Below are 23,349 nucleotides of genomic sequence, written 5' to 3'. Positions count from 1 at the left end.
GGTGGCTGCCTTTTGTTAGGGCAAATGAGCCAAGAAAGGTGGAAGCTTCTATGTCTTTAACATAGACTAGATTGTTAAATGATCACTTCTGTTAATATTTTCTTGGTCAGACGGACACACCATTCTTGAATCACTATAGATGGGCATGGATACTTGGAAAAATCATTGGAGATCAGCCTGTGGGTGGAGGCTGGCTACCTTGATTACATATTAATTTCAGTTGAGTTCAATTTTTATTTTTGGTGCTGGTCCTGGGGCTTGGACTCAGGGCCTGGGTGCTGTCCCTGGGATTTTGTGCACAAGGTTATCGGTCTTCTACTTGAGCAACAACTCCACAACTCTACTTGGAGCCTTTTTTGGTCGTGAATTGAGATGAGAGTCTCATGGACTTGCCTACCTGGGCTGGTTTTGAACTGTGATCCTCAGCTCTCGGCTTCCAGAATAGCTAGGATTACAGGTTTGAGCCACCAGCGCCTAATTTAATTCAAATTTTAAGATGCAAGATTTGTACTTCTTTGATCTAATAGTTGTATTTATTTAGTTTTGTTTTTAAAGAACAACCTAAAAGTCCTAGTTCTAGTCAGTTATGCGCAGGTGCTGATGGGTTACATCTATAATCCTGGTTACTCAGGAAGCTGAGGTCTGAGGATTGAAGCTTGCTGGAAGCTAGTGCAGGCAGACACATCTGCCATCCTCCCCAGGAGGAAAACAAACAACCTTGGTCCCTAGAGTTTAGAGTACACTCTTGTGTCATACTTTTGGATATTTGTCAGTTTTTGTGATGAGCAGGGTTAAGCAACTTTTTATTTGTTGGAGGGTGATATACTCTACTCTCTTTTTGGCACGGTATTTGTCTTTTTTTTTGTCCTCTCACAACTGGCACTCTACCACTTGAGCTATGGCTCCACTTTAGGTCCTCCTCCCCCCCCCCCCCTTTCTTCTTTTTCTTCTTCTTCTTCTTTTTTTTTTTTTTAAAGTAGCTCATTGGAGATAAGATTCTCACAGACTTTTTTGCCTGGGCTGGCTTCAAACCATGATCATCAGATCTCAGCTTCCTGAGTAGCTAGGATTACAGATATGAGTCACTGGTTGCTGGCTTAGAGTGTATTTTTAAAAGATTATTGTGGCTTTTGCACATGTTTACTATTTTGTTTAATTAATTAGCTGAAGCTAATGTTAATTACTAGTATATGTCATACTATATTGTTGTAAATTCTGTTACTGTGTTTAATAATTTTTCCAGAGACTAAATATCTTTAGGTAAAGATTATTTTAATCTGTCCTATTCTGATTCTTTTACCTCTAATTTAGTGATTTAATAGAAATAGAAAGTTAGCCATTTTAATTCAAAATAATTTGATAGCTTCTCTTAGAAAACATGAAATTAATTTATATATGTATGTATACATGAATATGAATATACAGACATATATATGTATATATATGTACATATATTGTGTGTATACTACACACACACAGAGTTGTTTTTTGTTTTTTTGTGCTTTTTTTTTTTTTTTTTTTTTTTTTTTTTGGTGCAGATCCTGGGGCTTCAACTCAGGGCCTGAGCTCTGTCCCTAAGCTTTTCTGCTCAAGGCTGGCACTTCTGTCACTTGAGCCACAGCTCCACTTCTGGCTTTTTGGTGATTAATTGAAGATGAGAGTCTTAAGGATTTTCCTGGCTGTGTGGCTGAGATCTTGAGAGGCTCAGGTTTTATCAATACATTTTACTTAGCCCATATGTCTAATGGGTTACTTGACTGTGTAGTCAGTATAGTTTGTTAATTATTGTTGTTGTTGTTATTGTTATTTAGATAGTTTTGAGACGTTCTCAGTATAGTACCTCAGATTGGCCTGCTATTTTTTGTGTAATCCCGTTTGGTTTTGAACTCAGGATCTCTGTGTCTCAGTCTCCAAATTGCTGGGACTATAAGCATTTGCTACCACATCTGGCTCAGTATACTTAGAAACAAGATGTTTTCTATTTGGAATTTATTTTTCAATGTATATTATGTTTCTTTGTTTCATCTGTTTCTAAGTGTGACAGGTTATGTTCATTTCTTGTGGGTAGGTGTTAATTTGCAACAATGTCTTAGATGATAAAGTTTATTTTTTCTATTGTGGGGTCATTAACTTCCCTCCCTCCCTCCCTCCCTTCCTTCCTTCCTCTTTGGCAATACTAGTGTTGGAACTCAGGGCCTTGTGCTTGTGAGGCAGGTTGCTCTATCACTTGAGCCATACCCCCAGCCCTAAAAGTTATTTTTAATAAGTTGTTGCTGCAGTACGGTTTTGTTTTGTGCCTATTGATTTTCTTTTCTTTTTTCTTTTTTTTGGGGGGGGGGGGGGGCGTCCAGTCATGGGACCTGAACTCTGGGCCTGGGTGCTGTCCCTCAGCTCTTCAGCTCAAGGCTAGTGCTCTGCCACTTGAGCCACAGCACCACGTCCGGCTTTTTTCTTTTTGCTTACATGGTGCTGAGGAATCGAGCCCAGGGCCTTAGGCATGCAAGGCAAGCGCTCTACCACTGAGCCACCTTCCCAGCCCTTGATTTTCTTTTCTAACATAGTTTCTATACCTTCTGTATACCTTTGGATTTTCTGAGAATATAGTTATCTACCTATTATATTTTTCTATATTTATATCTTGATTTTTGCTTACTAACTTGTGAATGGAGTAGTAAGATATTTTATTGTCTTGAACAATCCTTGGCATTTTCCTAATAAATATGACATTGGTTTTGGTTTTTGAGAAGTACTATCATAAACTTGAAAGAATGTTTCACCTAGGCACAGTGTCTCATGCCTATAAACCCAGCTACTTGGAAGGTGGAGATTGCTGTTTGGGAGATATATGTAAGAATATCACAGTCTGAGGCCAGCCCAGGGCAAAGTGTATATGTGAGACTCTGTCTGAAAAATAATGTAAAAATGGTCAGGGACCTGGCTAAAGTGATAGATTTCCTGCTTAGCAAGCATGAGGCTCTGAATTTAAACTGCAGTACTGAAGAAGGGAACAAAAAAAGAAATGGCTTGAATCTGCATTGGTAGCTCATGCCTATAATCCTAGTACTTAGGAGGCTGAGATCTGAGGATCACAGTTTAAAGCCAGCTCTGGAGGAAAGTCTGTGAGATTTTTGTCTCCAATAAACTACCAAAAAAAAAAAAAAAAAAGCTGTCTCTATGGCTAGAGACAGTGCCAGGTGCACTGATGGCTTGTGCCTGCAATGCCAGCTGGGCAGAAGATCCAAGAGACTCCATGTCCAAAATATAACCAGCAAAAATCAATAGAGGCATGAGTGTAATAAGATACTTGCTGAGCAAGTAAACAAGCAAGCTGAGTAAGGCAAAGCCCTAAATTCAAAACCTAGTACTGGCTCCCTTGAACCCTTTCAAATAACCACCTTTGTTTTACAAATTTAGTAAGAAGAGTTCTTTCCTCATTTAATTAAAGACTGTTTATAAACTATGTCCAGATGCCTTGTTTGTCATGATACAATTTTTCCCTTTTCTAATATGGTGTAATAAGTTCTACTAGCTTTTCCATTCTTGAATTGCAAGTAAGACTTTATTTGATTGTAATACTTTATTTTTTTTAAATTCAAGGCCTTGTGCTTGCTAGGCAAGTGCTATATTACTTGAACCAAACTCCCAGCTCTTTTTGCTCTAGTTTTTTCAAATAGGATGTCAGGCTTTTTGCTCAAGCTTGTTCAGATAACAGTTCTTCTACCTCTACCTCTGCAAACTAGGATTGTAGGTATGTGGCACCAACTTGGCTTGTTTTTTGTTTTGGGATCTGGCTAACTTTTGTTTGCTTAAGCTAGCCTTGAACTATGTCTTACCTTCCTGAGTAGCTGGGATTACAGACATGTATCACTATTACCTACCCTGATGTTTAGGTCTCTTCTTAGAGCTTTGGATTCAATTTGTACAAATTTTAGTTAAGATTTTTTTTAAAGCAGGAAGTGGTGCTGTGGCTCAAGCGGTAGAGCACTCGCCTTGAGCTGAAGAGTGTAGGGAAAGCACCCAGGCCCAGAGTTCAAGCCCCACGACCGACAAACCCCCACCCCCACAAAACACACACACACACACACACACACACACACACACACACACACACACACACACACACACACACACACACACACACACACACACACACACACACACACACACACACACACACACACACACACACACACACACACACACACACACACACACACACACACAGAGTGGTGCTGTGGCTCAAGCAGTAGAGCACTCGCCTTGAGCTGAAGAGTGTAGGGAAAGCACCCAGGCCCAGAGTTCAAGCCCCACGACCGACAAACCCCCACCCCCACAAAACACACACACACACACACACACACACACACACACACACACACACACACACACACACACACACACACACACACACACACACACACACACACACACACACACACACAGAGTGGTGCTGTGGCTCAAGCAGTAGAGCACTCGCCTTGAGCTGAAGAGTGTAGGGAAAGCACCCAGGCCCAGAGTTCAAGCCCCACGACCGACAAACCCCCACAAAACACACACACACACACACACACACCAGAGTTCAAGCCCCACGACCGACAAACCCCCACAAAACACACACACACACACAGTGGTGCTGTGGCTTAAGCAGTAGAGCACTCGCCTTGAGCTGAAGAGTGTAGGGAAAGTGCCCAGGCCCAGAGTTCAAGCCCCACGACCGACAAACCCCCAAAACACACACACACACACAATAAAGCAATTCTTTTTCTTTCTCTTGTTTTTGGTACTAGGGGTTGATATCAGAGCCTTATGCTTGGTTGGCTGGTGCTCTGCCATTTGAGCCATGCCTTCAGCATGACTTTTTGCTGGTTAATTGGAGATGGAATCTCCTAATATTAAATTTTCAGAAAAAGATGAATGTTTTTAAGGTGATAAAGTAGCAGTTCTTTTCTAGGATCACTACCACTACAGGTGTTTATAAAACCTAGATATTCAGTATACGCTATTTGGAAAATAAGCCATGTAACTTGTGGGCAGGGATAGGAGGGGAAAATGGGGAAAACAAAGGAAGGGGTGATGTTGTCCAAAAGGGAAATGTACATATTACTTGAATTATGAAATTGTAACCCCTTTGTATATACCTTATAATAACAATAACATTATATATTAAAAATAACAAACCTAGCTGGGTGTTGGTGGCTCATGCCTGTAATCCTAGCTGCTCAGGAGGCTGAGATCTGAGGATTGTGGTTCAAAGCCAGCCCGGGCAGGAAAGTCCATGAGACTCTTATCTCCTTTTAACCACCAGAAAACTGGAAGTGGTTCTGTGACTCCAAGTGGTAGAGTGCTCGCCTTGAGCTGAAGAGCTCTGGGACAGCACCCAGCCCCTGAGTTCAAGCCCCACAACTGACAAAAAGAAAAACAAAACAAGAAAAAACCCCCAAAACAAACCCTAAACACACCCTAAATTTGTGAAAGTTTTTTAATGTGTTGATTATTCTTGCTTTTAGGTGCATTTTATCTGGTGTTTGAGTATATGGACCATGATCTAATGGGACTACTGGAATCAGGCTTGGTTCATTTTAATGAAAGTCACATCAAATCATTTATGAGACAGCTCATGGAAGGTTTGGATTATTGTCATAAGAAGAACTTTTTGCATAGAGATATTAAATGTTCAAATATCCTTCTAAATAATAGGTATGGATGTGAGCTTGATTTGTATGTTGAAACTGAGTACTATATAATGTGTACCTTGATTTGTTAAAATTTTGTTTATTGTTCCAGACTTAATCAACAGCCCTGAAACTTGGTTTCCCCATTGTGTTATATTGTCTTCGTTAAATTAATTTCCAGTGACAGTATTGTACTGTCATGTAATTGAAACAAATCAGATAGTTGATTTTTTAACATAGCTAAACATAATTTCTGTAAAAACATTGGACTTTAAATATGATTGGAATAAACTTAAGGCATATAAAATAATACGTAATTGGGTTGGTTTGGTGGTTGTTTTTGGTTTACTATCATATCTAATAAGGTGGATGATTTTCTGTTTGTAATATTATTTCAGCTAAGGTTATAAATGGGTTGTAATTGGTAGGATTTTTTTTAATTTAATTTAATTTTATTTGTGAACATACTGTACAGAGGAGTTACAGTTACATGGGCAGGATAATGCGTACATTTCTTACCAAGCATTGCATCCTCCTCCTTTGTTTACCCTTCACATCCCTTCCCAGCCTTCCCCCTCACCCCCTTGGTAGGATTTTTTTTGTTTTTGATTTTGATTTTGTTTAAATGAAGCCTGCTTGCAGTCCTGGTTTGTTTGTTTGTTTATCATTGGTCATTGGGCTTAAACGTGGCACCTGGATGCTGTCCCTGAGCTTTTTTGCTCATGGCTAGCATTTTACCTCTTTGAGCCATATAACCATTTCTGGTTTTTGGTGGTTAACTGGAGATTAAAGTCTCATGGACTTTCCTGCCAGGGATGGCTTCCAAGTGCAATCCTCAGATCTCAACCTTCTGAGTAGGTAGGATTACAGGTGTGAGCCACCGGTGCTAGGCACAGCCCTGGTTTTAAACAGTAGGAAATAGTTGATGCACCTAACATCTCTAAAAGTTTTAAATTAAATAACATTTTTAAATGATTTGACTTCATTCTTGAGCACTGTTGACTTGAGTAAATAATGTATTAAATTGGAAATGAATAATACTTGAAATAATACTACTTGAGTATTTTCTTTGAATCATTGGGGTTTGGTTCCAAGATTCCTCACCCCCTTTCCAGAATCTGTAGATTCCAAGTTCCTTATATATAATGGATTAGTCACGTATTACTGTGTTACTATACCCTATATTACAGATAATATGATGTAAATGATGTGTAAATAGTTGTTATATTGTGTAGGGAATACTAATATGGATAAAGAAGTCTGTATATGTTCAGTACAGACACATTTTGTTTTGCAAATATTTTTCATCTATAACTGTGAAGATTCATTACCTGGAGGAACCAAATGGGCTAATATAATAATAATGGCAACTGAAACTGCAGAGCAGAGTAATTGTTATCCTGTGAATTTATCTCCTACTTGACTTTCCCCGTAGGACCTTCGTCATATTGCAGTGTAATCAAAGTTAAAATTTATATGTAGGCTATTGATGAGTATGAGGTGTACATTATCAATTCAGAGTAGACTAATACCTTTGGTTCATTTTGTCTTATTTCTACCAGAGGGCAGATTAAACTTGCAGATTTTGGACTTGCTCGATTGTATAGCTCAGAAGAAAGGTAAGAGTACTTTCAAATGACTACTATAGGTATTATAGTCTAGTTTTAGTAGTTGTATTTAGGATACCTTATTGATAATTTAGTTTTTTTTTTTTTACTTTTTATGGCTAAATATACAAAATAAGAATTTTATACCATATTGGGTGGATTATTTTACATTTTTTATGTATTCATTTTAAATTAATTAATTTTTAACAGTGAATATAATTTCTGTAAAAATGTTTAGCTTTAACTATGAAAGGAATTGACTAAAAAATTCATTTGTAGATTTCTAATGCCATCTAGCTGTTAAGATGCTCTGAATTTTGTGTTTTGTTAAAACTTTAGTATGTTCTTTTAAAATTAAACACTTAAACTTATAAACTTCGTTTTCATTATTATTTTAGACCGTACTCTTTGTTTTGGTTTTACTTACACAGTTTTGTCTGTGTATGTGTTTCCCTTGCTCTCTCTTCCTTCCTCTTTTCCTGGAACGATTTAAACAACCTAGAGTGAGGAAGTTCAATGTATGTAAGATAGACCTTTTCTGGCTAAAGCTGGGATGTGTTTCTAACATAGCTTCATTTGTGCCTCGTTGTAAGACTTATTAGAACTAATAATTTCTAAATAGAGTATTTCAAAATACAGTATTTTGTGGAAGAGTAAATAAACCCTAGGATTAAATCTAATCAGTCTAGGCCATTTCTCTCTGATTATTTTCAGATTTATTTATTTATTTATTTTAAATAACGTTTTTTATTGTAAAAATAGAGGGGTTACAGTTACATGAGCAAGGTTATGAGTACATTTCCTATCAAGCATTGTTACCTCCTCCTTTGTTTTTCCCTTACCAACCCTTCCACAACTACAGTCACCCCCCACCCCAAGTTGTAAAGTTTGTTTTTCAGCACAGTGTCTTGTACATCTCATTGTTGCAATGGGTCAGCCTGTATCTATATTTAAGCATTTTGTTTTTTCCCTTCCCCTCCTCAAATTAGAGAAGTGTCTATACAAGATGCAGGGCACCGACATCAAATTATTTTCAGATTTATTTATAATATTTTTAATTTTAAAAATTTGTGACTTTTCAATTATTTTTTTCAATATTATCTAATTTAACAAATTGAAACATTATTTCACTGAAATTTTTTTTTTAGTGGATTCATGTATTGAATAAATCCAGTGAACAGATAGGCAATGATACAATAGGCAGATAAAACATTTTAAGTATTTTAGTGTTTTAAAAAAGTAAATTCTTTTTCAATAAGAATGAAATACTGGCTGGGTATTGGTGGCTCATGCTTGTAATCCTTGTTACTCTGGAGGCTGAAATCTGAGGACAGTCTGTGAGACTCTTAAGGCCAATTAACCACAGAAAGTTAGAAGTGGTGCTGTGGCTCAAAGTGCTTTGAGCAAACAACTAGTTCAGGGACAGTGCCTAGGCCCTGAGTTCAAGCTCCATGACTTACAAAAAAAAATAGTTTTCCAAATTATAGAGCTGTATAAACAATAAAATAAGGCCCAATGCTTATTAAAGCAAAATTCACATAGAAGATCAGGTAATACAAGATTAGATAATAATATTTTGGTGGATTGGAGGGGATAGGAAGTATTCAAGGTAAAGAATTTGCCATTAAAAGATAATATTTAAATTTGATACATAAACTATGTCTTATCAAGAAAATATAACTTTATTCTTGAATTGTATTACTGAATTACTTCATTGGAATGTTTTGAGTGATTTCACTGATTCTCTGTTTTTGATTAATTGAAGAAATAGTGTTCAAAATTTTAAGAGTGGAAAACTTGCTTATTCTTAATTTTGTAGTGTTTATTCTGAAAATTGTTTTTTATTTATTGTTCTAGAGTTGAAATTTTCACCTCTCATGTGTTTAGGATCTTGGAGAGTTGCTTTAAATACACATATGAATTGTGGCGTGGATAGAATTGTGATAGACAGGGCTCTATCCTGTACCACCATCTGAACTACTGCTTTTTAAAAAAATCACACATGTGCTTAATATATTAAGATAGGGTTATATATATATTTGTGTGTGTGTGTGTGTTTGTGTGTGTGTGTGTTTGTCTGTGTGTATGTGTGTATGTGTAAGAAATGTAGAATAGTCCAAGGGAATAAATTTGTATTCAAAAAAATTAAGACCAGATAAGATAGGGTAACTTTTTCTCTTTTTAAACATTAATTTTTTAGTTGGAATATAAAAGTTGTATATATTTGTTGTTCATACATGTTGGCTTAAAGTATATGTACATTGTGAAATGGTTAAGTGGAACTTATGCAACCTCACATTTTTTGTGGCAAGAATACTTAAAATCTACTTTGAGCAATTTCTAAGAGTATAGTGTGTTATCATTAACTTACTTACCCATGCTATATAATCAAATGTTGAATTTCTAGTAATTGAAATTTATCCCCATCTCCCTTTTCTTGGGTAGTGCCAGACCTTTGAAGTGAAAAATGTTTGTTTTGAACTCATGTGCTCTTCCACTTAAGTCACGTTCTTAGCTAGTCCTTTAGGTTTTAGGTTATTTTTCAGATAGGGTCTGGTTATTTTGCTTGGGGAAACCTCAAACTTTGCTCCTTCTATTTCCATTTCCCACATAAATGGGATGATAGGCATGCAACATCATGCCTGACCTGAAATTTTATGCCCTTTGGCCAGCCCCCAAGTCCCACCCACAGCACCACCATTCTATCCTATACATTTTTTTTAGATTGAGCATGTGTTAATATTATGATCTTTTGAGTTCATCTATGTTGTAACAAATGTTAGGGCAGCATAGTATTCTTTTGTGTATGCATACATATGTATTACATTCTTTTTGCACTTTCATCTGTAGATAGATACTTAATTGATTCCATGTCTTTAGGGTTGTGAAGTATTAAATAACTTTAAAAATAAATGGCTTCGTATTGTATTGTACACCAACGATCCTCTATTTGGGTAGTGGCTGAGGCACAATGGTTGTAAATTTGAGGCAGAACTTGGCTATGTAAGGAGACCTATGTTTTCAAAAAAACATAAAAATTTGCCAGGTGCTGGTGGCTCATACCTGTAATCCTAGCTACTCAGGAAGCTGAAATCTAAGGATCACGATTCAAAGTGAGCCTGGGCAGGAAAGTCTGTGAGACTCATCTCCAGTAAACCATCAGAAAACTGGAAATGGCACTGTGGCTCAAGTGGTAGAGTGCTCGCCTTGAGCTGAAGAGCTGAGGGACAGCGCCCAGGCCAAGTTCAAGCCCCATGACCGACCAACCAAAAAAAAAAAAAAAACATAAAAATTAAACCACAAATATGTTGTGTTGTTAGAGACAAGGATGTGTAGTTCAAGAGTTCAACTCTAGATTTAAAAAAGTTTTTACATCATATACACTAGTGCCTCTTGGTAACTTAGCTTGAGTGACTTACTATTAAATTACTGAATTTCTCTCGCTGTTCATTTTTGGGGAAATTCTGGTTAAGCAGACTATTTGTTAAATAGGAGATTTCACTATCTGCTTTATCTGTAATATGAGTGTATCTGTCATATTTGAATATGAGTCCCTTATTTTCTTGTTAGGTTTCTGTGAAGATGTAAACACATAGTTTTCATTCCCATGGATATCTCCATAATAAGACTTATTATGGAGATATCCTGAATGAATTTGATTCCAGTAAATTTTATAGTATAGCAACATTCTATATTTCAGCATTCTTTCCCCACTTGTTTTCCATTTGAAATTTAATATTGGGTTCCAGTGGAAGGTAGAAGCTGGGGCACTTCACTGCTCATGGTCTTGTTTGCTCATGTAGGGGTTTTTCAGTTTAGAGAAACAGGAAATTTAAAATTACATAATTGAGTGTTCAGGTAATATCTAGTACAATTTTCTGCTCCATCAATTTTGTAAGAGAAAAACTCCATATATCCTTAAGGGGATTTTTACTTTTTCTTTCTGTCTTTTTTAATATTAGAGTAGTTCTGTCTTTAAAGATCCATTTGTGAAATAGGTGTTGTATCATACAAAGCCTTTATGTATGTTTGTGTGTATGGGGTGTGTGTGTATATGTATGTATGTGTGTGTGTGTGTTCGTGTGTGTGTGTGTGTGCGTGTATATATATATATATATATATATATATACTTTATCCTAGTGAATTTAAATGTTTAAAATCTACCTTTAGCTGATTGATTGTATTTTCCTAAATTTTCTGGAAATAGAGCTATTTCCTGCTTCTGTGTTGTTAGTACAATTAGAGAACAAGTGAAAGCTTTACCATAATACAGCAGTACAGATAATAAATTGTCTTCAAGTATTTCCTAACTAGTTAACTACTATAGTTAGAATAACTGGTGTTCAAGAATTTAGTTTTTTTTTTTTTGAGTGTTTGTTCCCCAAACAGCTTTTAGCTTATATCTGATGCTATTACAGGTATATCTCATTTGATTTTGTGCGCTTATTTTTTTTGATTGTGAGAAAAGCTGGGTAGAATTATACATAGTAGGTGGGCTGTCTTTATATGTGTGATTTCCATATGAAAATGTTTTCCACATAAATTGAAATTAACTTCATGTTTAAATGCAGTGTGTTTTAAATGCAAAGAACATAAAAATCTCTGGTCCTAACTCAGGAAACTGTATGTAGTTGTAATCTTTTTTCTAGTCCTATTTTAATCAGTTGTGGTGTCTTGGTCAGGTGGATTAACAACCTATTTGAGCCTTACTATTTTCAGTGAGTGTATCATGAAAAATTTTAAAAATCCTCTAGAATCCTGGGATTTGAGATTAGTATGCATGAGGCCTTGGGTTTGATCTTAGCTCTACAAACAATCACCACCAACACAAAACAAAGTAAGAAGCAAAAATAAGACAAAATTTTGTTTCCAAAATTACTAAAAATACATGGTTTATGATTCTAAAAATTGATGGAATCAAAATAGAATAGTTTCTTAATGGATTATGAAAGTCTTTGTGTTTCTAGGTGATGATTCTATAAGGAGGAGTATTAGAGTAGTAATAATGGTTTTTTAACACCTCATGTATATACTATTTTGAAGGTGCTATCTCCACCCAGTGGCCTATCATAAGATTACAGTTAAAAACAAAATCAAATGAACAGTAGCACTACTTGTCTGGACTAGATAAATTAAAAAAAATAAATTGTTACTATAAAGTTGATGAACAGAGGTGTTACAGTTATATAAGTCAGGTAAAGAGTACTTTTGTTTGGACAAGATGAAATTATTCATCATGAAAATTGCTTCATCCTCATCCTCTCCATCCTCTCATACTCTTGTCACTCTTTCAAATGCAGCCATTTAAAAGATGAGGGTCATGTTTTACACTGTTGTTTTATATGCTATAAAGGTCAGATGTGTTCACACTGTGAAACTTGATTTTCGTGCTAACACAGAGGATATGTTTTTAAACGTTTTGTGCAAGTTCTGGCTCTTGAACTCAGGGCAAGATGAGAGTCATGTTTTACACTGTTGTTTTATATGCTGTAAAATGTCAAATGGATTCACAGTGTGAAACTTCAGTTTTGTGCTAATACAGAGGATCTGTTTTTTTAAGCTTTTTTGTGCGAGTCCTGGGCCTTGAACTCAGGGCTTAGATGCTGTCCCTGAGCTGAGCTTTCCTTTCCTATCCCATTCCCCCCTTCTCTCCCACCCTCCCTCCCTCCCTTTTCATTTTTACTATAGTCTCACTTATTTTTAAGTAGTTGTAAAAAGTCAGATTATGAATACAATACTTTCGTGTGTGTGTGTGTGTGCGCGTGTGCGTGTGTGCCCGTGTGCACATGCATGCGTGTGTATTGATGAGCATGAACTCAGGGCTTGGGCACTATCCCTGAGCTTCTTTTGCTTAAGGCTCTACCACTTGAGCCACTGCTGGCATTTTTGATAGTTTGTTGAAGAGTCTCAGAGACTCAGAGACCTCAGTCTCAGAGACCTGACTATCTGGGCTGGCTTTGAACCACAATCCTCAGATCTCAGCCTCCTGCGTAGCTAAGATTACAGGGGTGAGCCACCAGTACCTGCCTCAGAGGATTTTCTTGTAGGCCCAGGACAGGATTGGAGCCACACTATTAAAAAGATTACCACATGATAAATAATATGACTAGGCACACTTTACCAGTAGAAATCTACTTTGATCACTTACTTAAATGTATAATCAAAACTAAATTGTAGTTGCTTTAGTCTTGTAAGCAGTCTACCTTCTTTCATCTTAAAAAATGGGAAAGGAAGTATACTTTAAGAGGATAGCATTCTCTCTTGTTGGGGAAGTCTTAACTAATATCTGTGATGCTGAACACTTATTAATCTGAATTCAGTATTGATCTTTCTTCTGACCTTCAAATTTGTGTGTTTACTAAACACCTCTACCTAGGTGACTAAGATGCCTTAAGTTAAACTTTGTTTAAAACCCTATCTGTCTCCTTCCTGGAAAAATTTAGGCCTCCTTTTCTTTCTTTCTTTTTCGTTTTTTTAAAATTGGTTGTGGGGCTTGAACTCAAGGCCTGACTAAGCTCTTCTGCTGAAGGCTAGCGCTCTACCACTTTGAGTCACAGTTCCATTTCTAGTTTTTGAGCAGTTAATTGGAGATAAGAGTCTCCTGGGGACTGTTTTGCCTGGATTAGCTTAGATCCTCAGATCTCAGCCTCCTGAGTAGCTAGGTTTACAGGTGTCAGCCACCAGTGCCTGGCTTTATTTTTCTTCTATTCCCTATTTTAGTTGAGGCTATCCAGTTACTTTCACAGATGTATCTCATACAAATTCTTTTTTTTTTTTTTTTTTTTTGGGTCCGGTCGTGGGACCTGAACTCTGGGCCTGGGCGCTGTCCCTCAGCTCTTTAGCTCAAGGCTAGTGCTCTGCCACTTGAGCCACAGCACCACTTCCGGCTTTTTTCTTTTTGCTTATGTGGTGCTGAGGAATCGAACCCAGGGCCTCGGGCATGCAAGGCAAGCACTCTACCACTGAGCCAACTTCTCAGCCCCCTCATACAAATTATTGTAAATAGAATTTTATTTTTTTCTTCTGACACGTGTTCTCTCTTTGTTCTTCTCATGTTCCTTGTGCTCCTCCTCTTCCTTATCCTCCTTGTCCACCTCTTTGTCCTTGTCCTCTTCATCCTCATCCTTGTCCTTCGTCCTTGTTTGTCATGAGGCTTGAACTTAGGACCAAGATGCTGTTCCTAAGCTTTTTTGCTCAAGGCTAGTGTTCTACCACTTGAGCCATAGCTCCACTTCTGGGTTTTTTTTTTTTGTTTTTTACTTTTTGTTTTGTAGTTCTAGTGGAGATAAGAGTCTCACAGCTGGGTCGGCTTTGAACCACGATCCTCAGATCTCAGCCTCCTGAGTAGCTAGGATTAAGATGTGCGCCATTAGTACTCAGCTACTTACTTCCATTCTTATCCACTGTCATTCCCATTCCCTAGATAATAGCATGAATCATTTGCAGTTCCCTAAATATCTTGTGCTCTGAAATGCTTTTGGTATTCCACTTTTCTTTTGTCTGGAAAAGTTGGTATTTTTCCTCAAGTGTGTAATTCAGGTGTTTACCTCATTTGAAATCTGCCATGAATTCCACAGGCATCATTTTTTTCATCTTCTTTTATTTTCAGAGTACATTATTCTGTGTAGTAGTTTAGTACATTATTATAATTTATAACTATATTACTGCCAGACTTCGAAGGCTCCAAACAACTGCAACCCTGGTTTATTGATTAATAAGACATTAACATAAATGTTTAGCACAAGGCCTCGCTGTGTGTGTGTGTGTGTGTGTGTGTGTGTGTGTGTGTGTGTGTGTGTGTGTGTGTGTGTGTATAGTTTTTAAAGAAAGGAGATGGAATAAACTAACAACACTTAAATATGGAAGTTTATTATATATAGCCCCCTTTCACGGGAATTACTGCAAAAAGTTTCCTGAGATGGTTGGTGTTGGTATCATTATTTTTATGCACATTATAGATAAACTTAAGTTTGGGAAATGTACTTACAACGCCACAGTAACAGAACTTGGGAGCCAAGAATTAAACTGAGGTCTTTTTACAAAAGACAGTTTTCATTATGCGTAGTGATTCCTTGGTTGAGACCTTGGAGCCAACTTTGATCACATTCCAGATGTGGATTGCCAAAGAAACCTCATAGTCTGCTTCAGAAGGTATCATTTGCCTTGTGAACAATCTTTTTTTTTTTTTAATTTTGGGGGGGGAGGGGTCTGGACTCTGGGCCTGGGTGCTGTCCCTCAGCTCTTCAGCTCAAGTCTAGCGCTCTACCACTTGAACCACAGTGCCACTTCTGGCTTTTTTTTCTTTTTTGCTTATGTGGTGCTGAGGAATTGAACCCAGGGCCTCATGCATGCAAGGCAAGCGCTCTGCCACTGAGCCACCTTCCCAGCCCCGTAAACAATGTTAAGAGTTCTTTTGTAGCAAAGGATCTGCTGAATTTTACTTTGTTTTTTGCTAGAGATATACATTAGTTTTAGTCTTAACAGATATGCTAATTGTGTGATGTTTGCATTTGAGTTTGTTTTAGATTGAATTTTGTTTTTTAAACATCTTTAAAGCTCCTTAAATATCTAATGATAAAACTGAAAAATGTTTTGCTAACACAAAATATTTAAAATGACTTGACATTTCATAAGATTTTACTATTTAAAAGTCTGATGAATTACATTTTTATCTTAATGATATTGATGTAAAAAGTTTATTTAGTAGAAATTAAATATAGAATATTTAACTTCCAGATCATCGTCATCATCATCATCATCATCATCATTATTATTTTTGTTGTTGGTCGTGGGGCTTGAACTCTGGGCCTGAGCGCTGTCCCTCAGCTCTTCAGCTCAAGGCTAGTGCTCTACCACTTGAGCCACAGTCCCACTTCTGGTTTTCTGATGATTTATTGGAGATAAGAGTCTTACAGACTTTCCTGCCACAGCTGGCTTTGAACCATGATCCTCAGATCTCAGCCTCTTGAGTACCTAGGATTACAGGCATGAGCCACCAGTGCCTGGCTTAGATCATTATTTTTGAGACTACAAAAGTTTTAAGTTTTTGCCTACAAATGGCACTTTTCTTGGACTTACTCTTTTGATTTTCTAATTAATTCAAATTTTCTAATCAAATGTATAAATCCTAAGGACCTGACTAAATGATTTTCAATGCTGTGTCTTCAGTAGGTTTTGTACAGACTTGGTTAGTGCCTCTTAAAAAAATACGTATTTTTGGGGGGGAGGGGCTGGGAAGGTGGCTCAGTGGTAGAATGCTTGTCTTGCATGCATGAGGCCCTGGGTTCAATTCCTCAGTACTACATAAACAGATAAAAGCCAGAAGTGGTGCTGTGGTTCAAGTGGTAGAGCAGTCACCTTGAGCTGAAGAGCTGAGGGAGAGTGTTCAGACCCCTAACCCAACAAAAAAATTCTTAAAATGAAAAAAGTACCATTTATGTTAAATCAGTTTGCTTTTAAAACATTTTAATGTTTATTTTTTCTTTAGTTAATTTTATGTTTTGTTTATGTGGTTTTGAGGAATTGAACCTAGGGCATTATGCTGTGGTAGGGAAGCACTCTACCTCTAAGTGGTATTCCCTGAGCTGCTTATTCTTTTTTTTTTTTTTTTCCCCCACATCCTGAGGCTTGAACTCAGGGCCTGAGCACTGTCCCTGAGCCTGTCTGTGCTCAAGGCTAGTGTTCTACAACTTGAGCCACAGTACCACTTCCAGCCTTTTCTGTGTATGTGGTACTGAGGAATGGAACCCAGAGCTTGATGCATGCTAGGCAAGCACTCTATCACAAAGCCACATTCTCAGCCCCCCTGCTTATTCTTTTGTTTGGTAAATGAAATAATCTTTAGGATGTTGACAATGGGTACCCAAACTTAGAAGACCAAATTTGAAATGTTCATTTCTGAGGATTTAAGGACTTTCATTTATTCCCTGGCCTTTTACAGTAATGCTTTTAATTTTCCTGGGATTTAAATTTTCTGACTTCAAAACATAATCTCAGTCTGTGACTTTGGCTTTACTTTAAATCTGTTACTTTCGGCTTTGCATAAATATAATATCCTAATAATACTATGGTATCAACTATTATTGAGTGATGTTAATCATGAAATTAGTCTTAAATTCTCTTTTAACCCTACTTTGAAATGTACCTTTGTGATTAAACTCTTATTTACATACTTTCACAATGCTTGCCTTTTTGCCAATTAAGTGGTAGGTTCAAAGTGAATTACTGTGCTGATTTTACAAGAAAAGTTTTTATTACTATATTTTGTAACAGAATCTTGTTCTGTAGCCTAGGCTAACCTTAAACTCCTCATGCTCTAGTCTCAGCTTCCCAAGTGCTGGGATAACAGGTGGCTTATTTTACAAAATTTTTGCATAAATCATCCTGAGTTTAAAAACCAGCTTATTAAAAGCATTTAGCACACGAGTAAAGCACTATTAAGTTCTATGAAGTTGGTTTTTGTGTTTTTTCCCCCCATTTCCATTCTCTACCCTTGCTTTTATCTCCTGGCTCTAGAAAATGTATTTTTTCTGCCCTGTCAGAGAACTAGAGATTCATTGTAGTTGGAATAAGAAACAAGTTACATAATATAGTTTGCAGGCTTTGTGTGGTTAGTAACTTCAAAAAAGCTTTGTGTACTAAAGGTGTAACACATTGTCATTACAGTTTATACAATCATTTTGACTACTTTGAGAAGTGGATTGGCCTTTTAAGACTAAAGACCAAGGGCAGTCAGAAAGCTGTTGTAGTAAATTTAGAAAGAATGATTTTGGCTAGAACTGTACAACAGGCACAGCAATTGAAAAGATAGGCAAATTATATCATAAGGATATAAGGAGAATTGTTAGTGTTTGGTGATTGAATATACATTGTGAACTATATCCTGATGCCTGCTCCTAGAACATTGCTGAATAAATTGTTAGCAAAGGCTAAAACACTGGGACAAAGAAAAAGGGGGCTATGAAATTTAGTAATGGTTAAAAGAATGAGAGATTTCTGTATATTTCACTTGACTATTGAATGGTTGTTGCTTACCTTAGCGCACCATTAATATTTAACCATATCATCAGGTCAAGTGGTGACTGTTTCATACAGTCATCCAGGAATCCAGGTTGGAAGATCTGCCAAGTCTGTTGCCAGAAGTGAGCAAAGAGGGAGGAATGTTATGACACCAGGCCTAGTGATGACACTTAACCACATATACTCCTGTTCTGCTGGAGAGCACTTGATAATGTGGCCACACCTCACTGCAGTGAGGCTGGGAATGTAGGATAGCTGGGCAGCTGCCATAGAAGAAAGGAAGAACAGAGTTTAGAAAACAGCTATCAGTCTCTGCCACAAATGGTGATGCTGTTTGCTGAGACAGGCAACAGGAAGAGAGAAGCAGTTTGCAGCAAAAGGTAATTACTTTTGAATGTGTTATTTTTTAGGTGCTCATAAGATTTGTAAATTTGCATGTGTTATAAGAATAGACAGGTAAGATGATGACAGTATCAATTGGGAAATACTTTTTTTTTGGTAGCAATGTCATGTTTCAGGAATTTAAAAGCCATTTCCTTAGATGATACAAAAAAGAGTAAAGAAAAAAAAAGTGAAAATGGGAAAAAGGGAATAGTTAACAACCTAAATCGAAAGTATTGATAAATGCTTACTCTGCCAGATCAGGCTGACCTAAGAAATACCTTATAGGTAGGTATTAGAGGTGGAGCTGTTACACACATTAGGTGGTAATGAGGAGAGTTAAAAGAAAGAATTTAAAATACTGTGTGGTACTAAGGAGAGTTAGAGGAAAGAATTTAAAATACTAAGTACTACAAAGCAAGTAAGACAAATGGTTGCAAGGAAGCATATGGGTGATGGTTACACTGGGGTAATTTTCACTAGAGCAATTAGATATCTTTCAGTACTAAGTTGGAGCAAAGATCTCAGTGATGAGCAAGAAAATTTAATGACAGTCTGGCCAAAGAACATCCTAAATAGAAAGTAAAAGGAAGTCAGCTGGTGGACAGCCTGGGAACTAACTTCGAAGAATAAAAGGTCAAGAAGTTTTCCTGGGCCACGTGACGGTGGCTCATACTTAAAAGTCCAGGCTACTCTGGAGGCTCAGATTTAGATTTAGTTTGGAGCCACCTTAGGCAGAGAAGTCCTAGAAATTCCATCTCCAAAATAACCAGCAAAAAGATGGGCTGGAGGCTTAGCTCAAGTGGTAGAGCACCAGCCAAGCAAGTGTGAGGTTGTGAGTTCAAACATTGGTACTTGCTGGAGAGGGGGCAAGGGGTTGTTGAGGGAGAAGGCTGTCAACACAGGGAGACAAGTGAGATCCAACCTTAGTGTTCAGGTTTATCAGCTGAGATGAGTTTAAATTTTGAGTTGCAGAGCAACTCATTGGACAGTGTGAAAAGGAGGGTGATATGATATGGTTTAATACTCTAAAAACCACAATGAAGTTTAAAAAACGAAGTGAAAGGTAGGGAGAACCAGGGATTGAGGCATCAAAACCCTGAATACATTGTTTGAGTAGCATAAGTGAAAGTAGCGTCTCAGACTTGAGTTGTAGCTCTTAAAATCATAAAATGTGTGAGCTTTAGGATCTACTTTGTTGATAAGAATGTGGAGAGGAAAAAAAAAAAAGAATGTAGAGAGAGAGAAGAATCAAGAATTTCTGGCTAGGTGTGGTGGTACAATCATTACCTGTACATTCAGGCTAAGATACTTAAGATCATGAATACAAGGTCAGCCTGGGCTATATAGGGAGACTATGTCGCAGAAAAAAGAGGGAAAAGGGAGAGAGTAGATAAAAGAAACAAGGCTCTTGAATCCCCTTCCTCGATTGTTGAAGGTAGTAGGTATTAAAAGGAGGCCTGGGATATCTCTTGGGGTTATTACCTGAAGACTCCTTATTTGTCTGAAAAATATTATTTGTGTTATTAGAAAACTAAGCTTCTTAGAGCTTGTTAGGATTTTTTGTTGTTGTTGTTGTTGTTTTGTAATACTGACTTTGAATTCAGGGGTAGGCAGGTGTTCTACCACTGAGCCACACGTCTAGCAGGTATATTCTTCTATATCATTCTATTGTTATTTCTCAGAATGATTTTGTGTCGAGCCTTATAGGGAAGACCACAACTTTTCTCATTTCCCCTGATCGCTCTTCCTAATGACTGGAATAGAAGTAAAGTATTGGAATCTGTCATCAAACAAATAAAGTCTATGACAAAAATCAATCTTTTGGAAGTAATTTGGAAAAACCATTAATTGATATGCATTTTTTTATGTGTATGTGTGCTGGTCTTGCAGCTTGAACTCAGGGCCTATGTTCTGTTCCTGGGCTTCTTTCTCTTTCGTCCCTTCTTTTCATTTCTTTCTTGAAGGCTAGTGTTCTACCACTTGAGCCACAATTTAACTTTTGGTGTTTCTGGAGATGAGTCTCTTGAGTTTTTTTGCCCTGGCTGGTTTGAACTGTGATCCTTACATCTAAGCCTCGTGAATATATTAAGATTGCAGGCATGAACCACCAGCATGGCTTATATATTTTTCTTTGGTACAATTAGAAGTACATTTCATCAAGTTTTGTATTTTCATTTTTAGAATTTGATAAGGCAGTTAATCAATAAAGCTAGTTTTAACTGCTCAGGATGACATATTGCCTACAATTTGATTTATAAAATAATTTTATTAAAATATCCCTTTTAAATAAATTTATCTTAAATTTTTAGTTTGTCCATGTTATTTGTCACTTTTATTTTTTAAGTAAAATTATTTGCAGATTTATATTAAATATTTCTTTGAGTTGTTAGCTAGTTAGCTTTATTATGAGTATAAGGTTTGAATGCTGGTAGACTCTTGAAATGTCTTGAAAACTCATAAATACATATGGATTTTGTTCTCCAACTAATTTGTATATATCACCTAATGCTTTAGTGCCATGTACAGATGCTGCCTGTGTGCTGTGTAGGGGTTCATATTGGTGGGAGTGGGGAAGCTGACATTCAGTGAAATACAAAATAGGAAATAATGTGAAAATAAACTATTGAGACTAGAAATTAGTCTTTACCGAGATGGATCTTTCCTGTTTGTGAAAGGGTTACAGTATTTCAGTGAGGAAAAAAAGTAAGGGAGGAATTTAAAAGGAGTTAAGGCACAAAAGATACCAACATTTTAAAAGAATGACTAAATCTACCTTAACTAAATTTGAGCTTAAACATTTTTCATTGTGTGAAGATAAGTGATACCAGTAAACAAAAATCATTAAGGCTACAGATAATGTAAATTTGCTATTAAAAAAACATCTTTTAATCTATCCTCTTTATTTTCTGTTTGTACTAAAGAGAACATTTTTCTGTCTATGGAACATGTAATACCCTGTTTGTGGTAATATTGTTCTGCTCAGGTTGATTGTTTGTGACTCTAATGCTTAAATTATTGGGAGATATTTGGACAGAGCAGATCAGACAGCTTCCCCTGTCTGGAACTTCAGATCTATAGTTGGTAAGAGGGAATTGTTGGTAAGAGGAAATCCTTTTCCTTTGTCCCCAAACTGATGTGGATCCAAACTGATTTCAAATAAATGGGTGGCAACACTGCTTTTATGAAAGATTTCCTATGATATTTCTTTTGAGTTCTTGTGATTTAGAAGACATTTAGAAAAATTAGATTTAGAATTGGTTTGAAGACACGTGGTTACACTGAATTGAATTGTGTACTTTTACCACAGGTCAGTTGCAGGACCTCCTCAGATTTCCTAGGACTCACTTAATTGGTATAAACCAGGTAGAATGTGGCCATTCTCTGAGATTTAAAAATACTTAGCTGGCAATTTTGTATTGTAATGGTTAAACTTGATTATATGACTTGGCTAGTATTTCTTCTATAGCAAATAAAGCAGTATGGACTCTTTTTAAAGGGACAAACAAGTTATCTGATAAAGTACTATGCCTATTCTAGTGGTTCTTTGGATAATAGACTTCCATAGACTGCATTTCTTTGCTTTCTAGTTGTAAACCAGAATGCATCAAAATTAATGAAATGCTGCTAAATGATATGTTCTGTTAGAATTTTTGTTTCAAAGATTTTATTTATTTATTGTGCCAGTAGTGGAGCTTGAACTCAAGGCTTTGGCACTGTCCTTTAGCTTTTTCTCTCAAGGCTGGCACTCTGCTTCTTGAGGAATATCACTAGTTGTAGCTTTGTGTGGTGATTAATTGGAATTAAGACTCTCACAGACTTACATTTTTTTTTTATTGTTGTTATAAAGGTGATGTACAGAGGGGTTACAATTACATAAGTCAGGTAAAGAGTACATTTCTATTTGGACAATGTCATCCCTTCCCTTGTATTCTCCCCCACAGACTTTCCTAAGACAATTTCATATTTTCCAAGAGAATATCATTTTGCAACAAATGCTAACTCTCTAAAGAGAGCGCTGTTTGTGTTTTTTAGCCGGCCATATACTAACAAAGTCATTACTCTATGGTACCGTCCACCTGAACTGCTCTTGGGAGAAGAACGATATACACCAGCTATTGATGTATGGAGCTGTGGGTAAGATAGGGTTACTGATGGTTTATTTCACTTAAAACTTTTGGTGGGGAGTTAAAAATCAGGATATTGGTAATGATATATGTATTTTTTCATTAGATGTATCCTTGGTGAGCTCTTCACTAAAAAACCCATATTTCAAGCAAATCAGGAACTTGCACAACTAGAATTAATAAGGTAAGTTAATAGTGATTGTGTTTGTAGGGCTGGGGTTTTCATAATCCATAGGAAGTTAAAAAATTTTCAAGCTTGTCTTTTCAGAAGAGCTATTTCTCGGGGCTGGGAAAGTGGCTCAGTGGTAGAGTGCTTGCCTTGCATGCATGAGGCTCTGGGTTCAATTCCCCAGCACCACATAAGCCAAAAGAAAAAAAAGCTGGAAGTGGTGCTGTGGCTCAAGTGGTAGAGCGCTAGCCTTGAGCTGAAGAGCTGAGGGACAGCGCCCAGGCCCAGAGTTCAGGCCCCACGACTGGACCCCCCCCAAAAAAAAAAAAAAAAAAGAAGAGCTATTTCTCTTGAAGTGTAGAGGATGAATGAAA

At 36.9% G+C, this 23,349-nt stretch overlaps 1 protein-coding gene across 6 annotated transcripts in view; it reads left to right on the top strand.

Moving 5' to 3' along the window:
- The window catches only part of Cdk13 (cyclin dependent kinase 13), a 110,330-nt gene that overhangs the window by 60,253 nt on the left and 26,728 nt on the right, over positions 1–23,349 (top strand). For all 6 annotated transcript variants that reach the window (XM_069998415.1, XM_069998381.1, XM_069998423.1 and 3 more), the window contains 4 exons: positions 5,508–5,697; positions 7,235–7,291; positions 22,715–22,816; positions 22,913–22,990. In XM_069998415.1, coding sequence (XP_069854516.1) covers positions 5,508–5,697; positions 7,235–7,291; positions 22,715–22,816; positions 22,913–22,990 — 427 coding nt within the window. The remainder of the gene's footprint in view (positions 1–5,507; positions 5,698–7,234; positions 7,292–22,714; positions 22,817–22,912; positions 22,991–23,349) is intronic.

This window comes from Dipodomys merriami, unplaced genomic scaffold (genome assembly GCF_024711535.1).
Source record: "Dipodomys merriami isolate MVZ:Mamm:240054 unplaced genomic scaffold, mDipMer1.0.p SCAF_104, whole genome shotgun sequence".
Taxonomy (NCBI): domain Eukaryota; kingdom Metazoa; phylum Chordata; class Mammalia; order Rodentia; family Heteromyidae; genus Dipodomys; species Dipodomys merriami.
The sequence above is the reverse complement of the archived record's forward strand: the minus strand, read 5'-3'. Positions and strand labels throughout refer to the sequence as shown.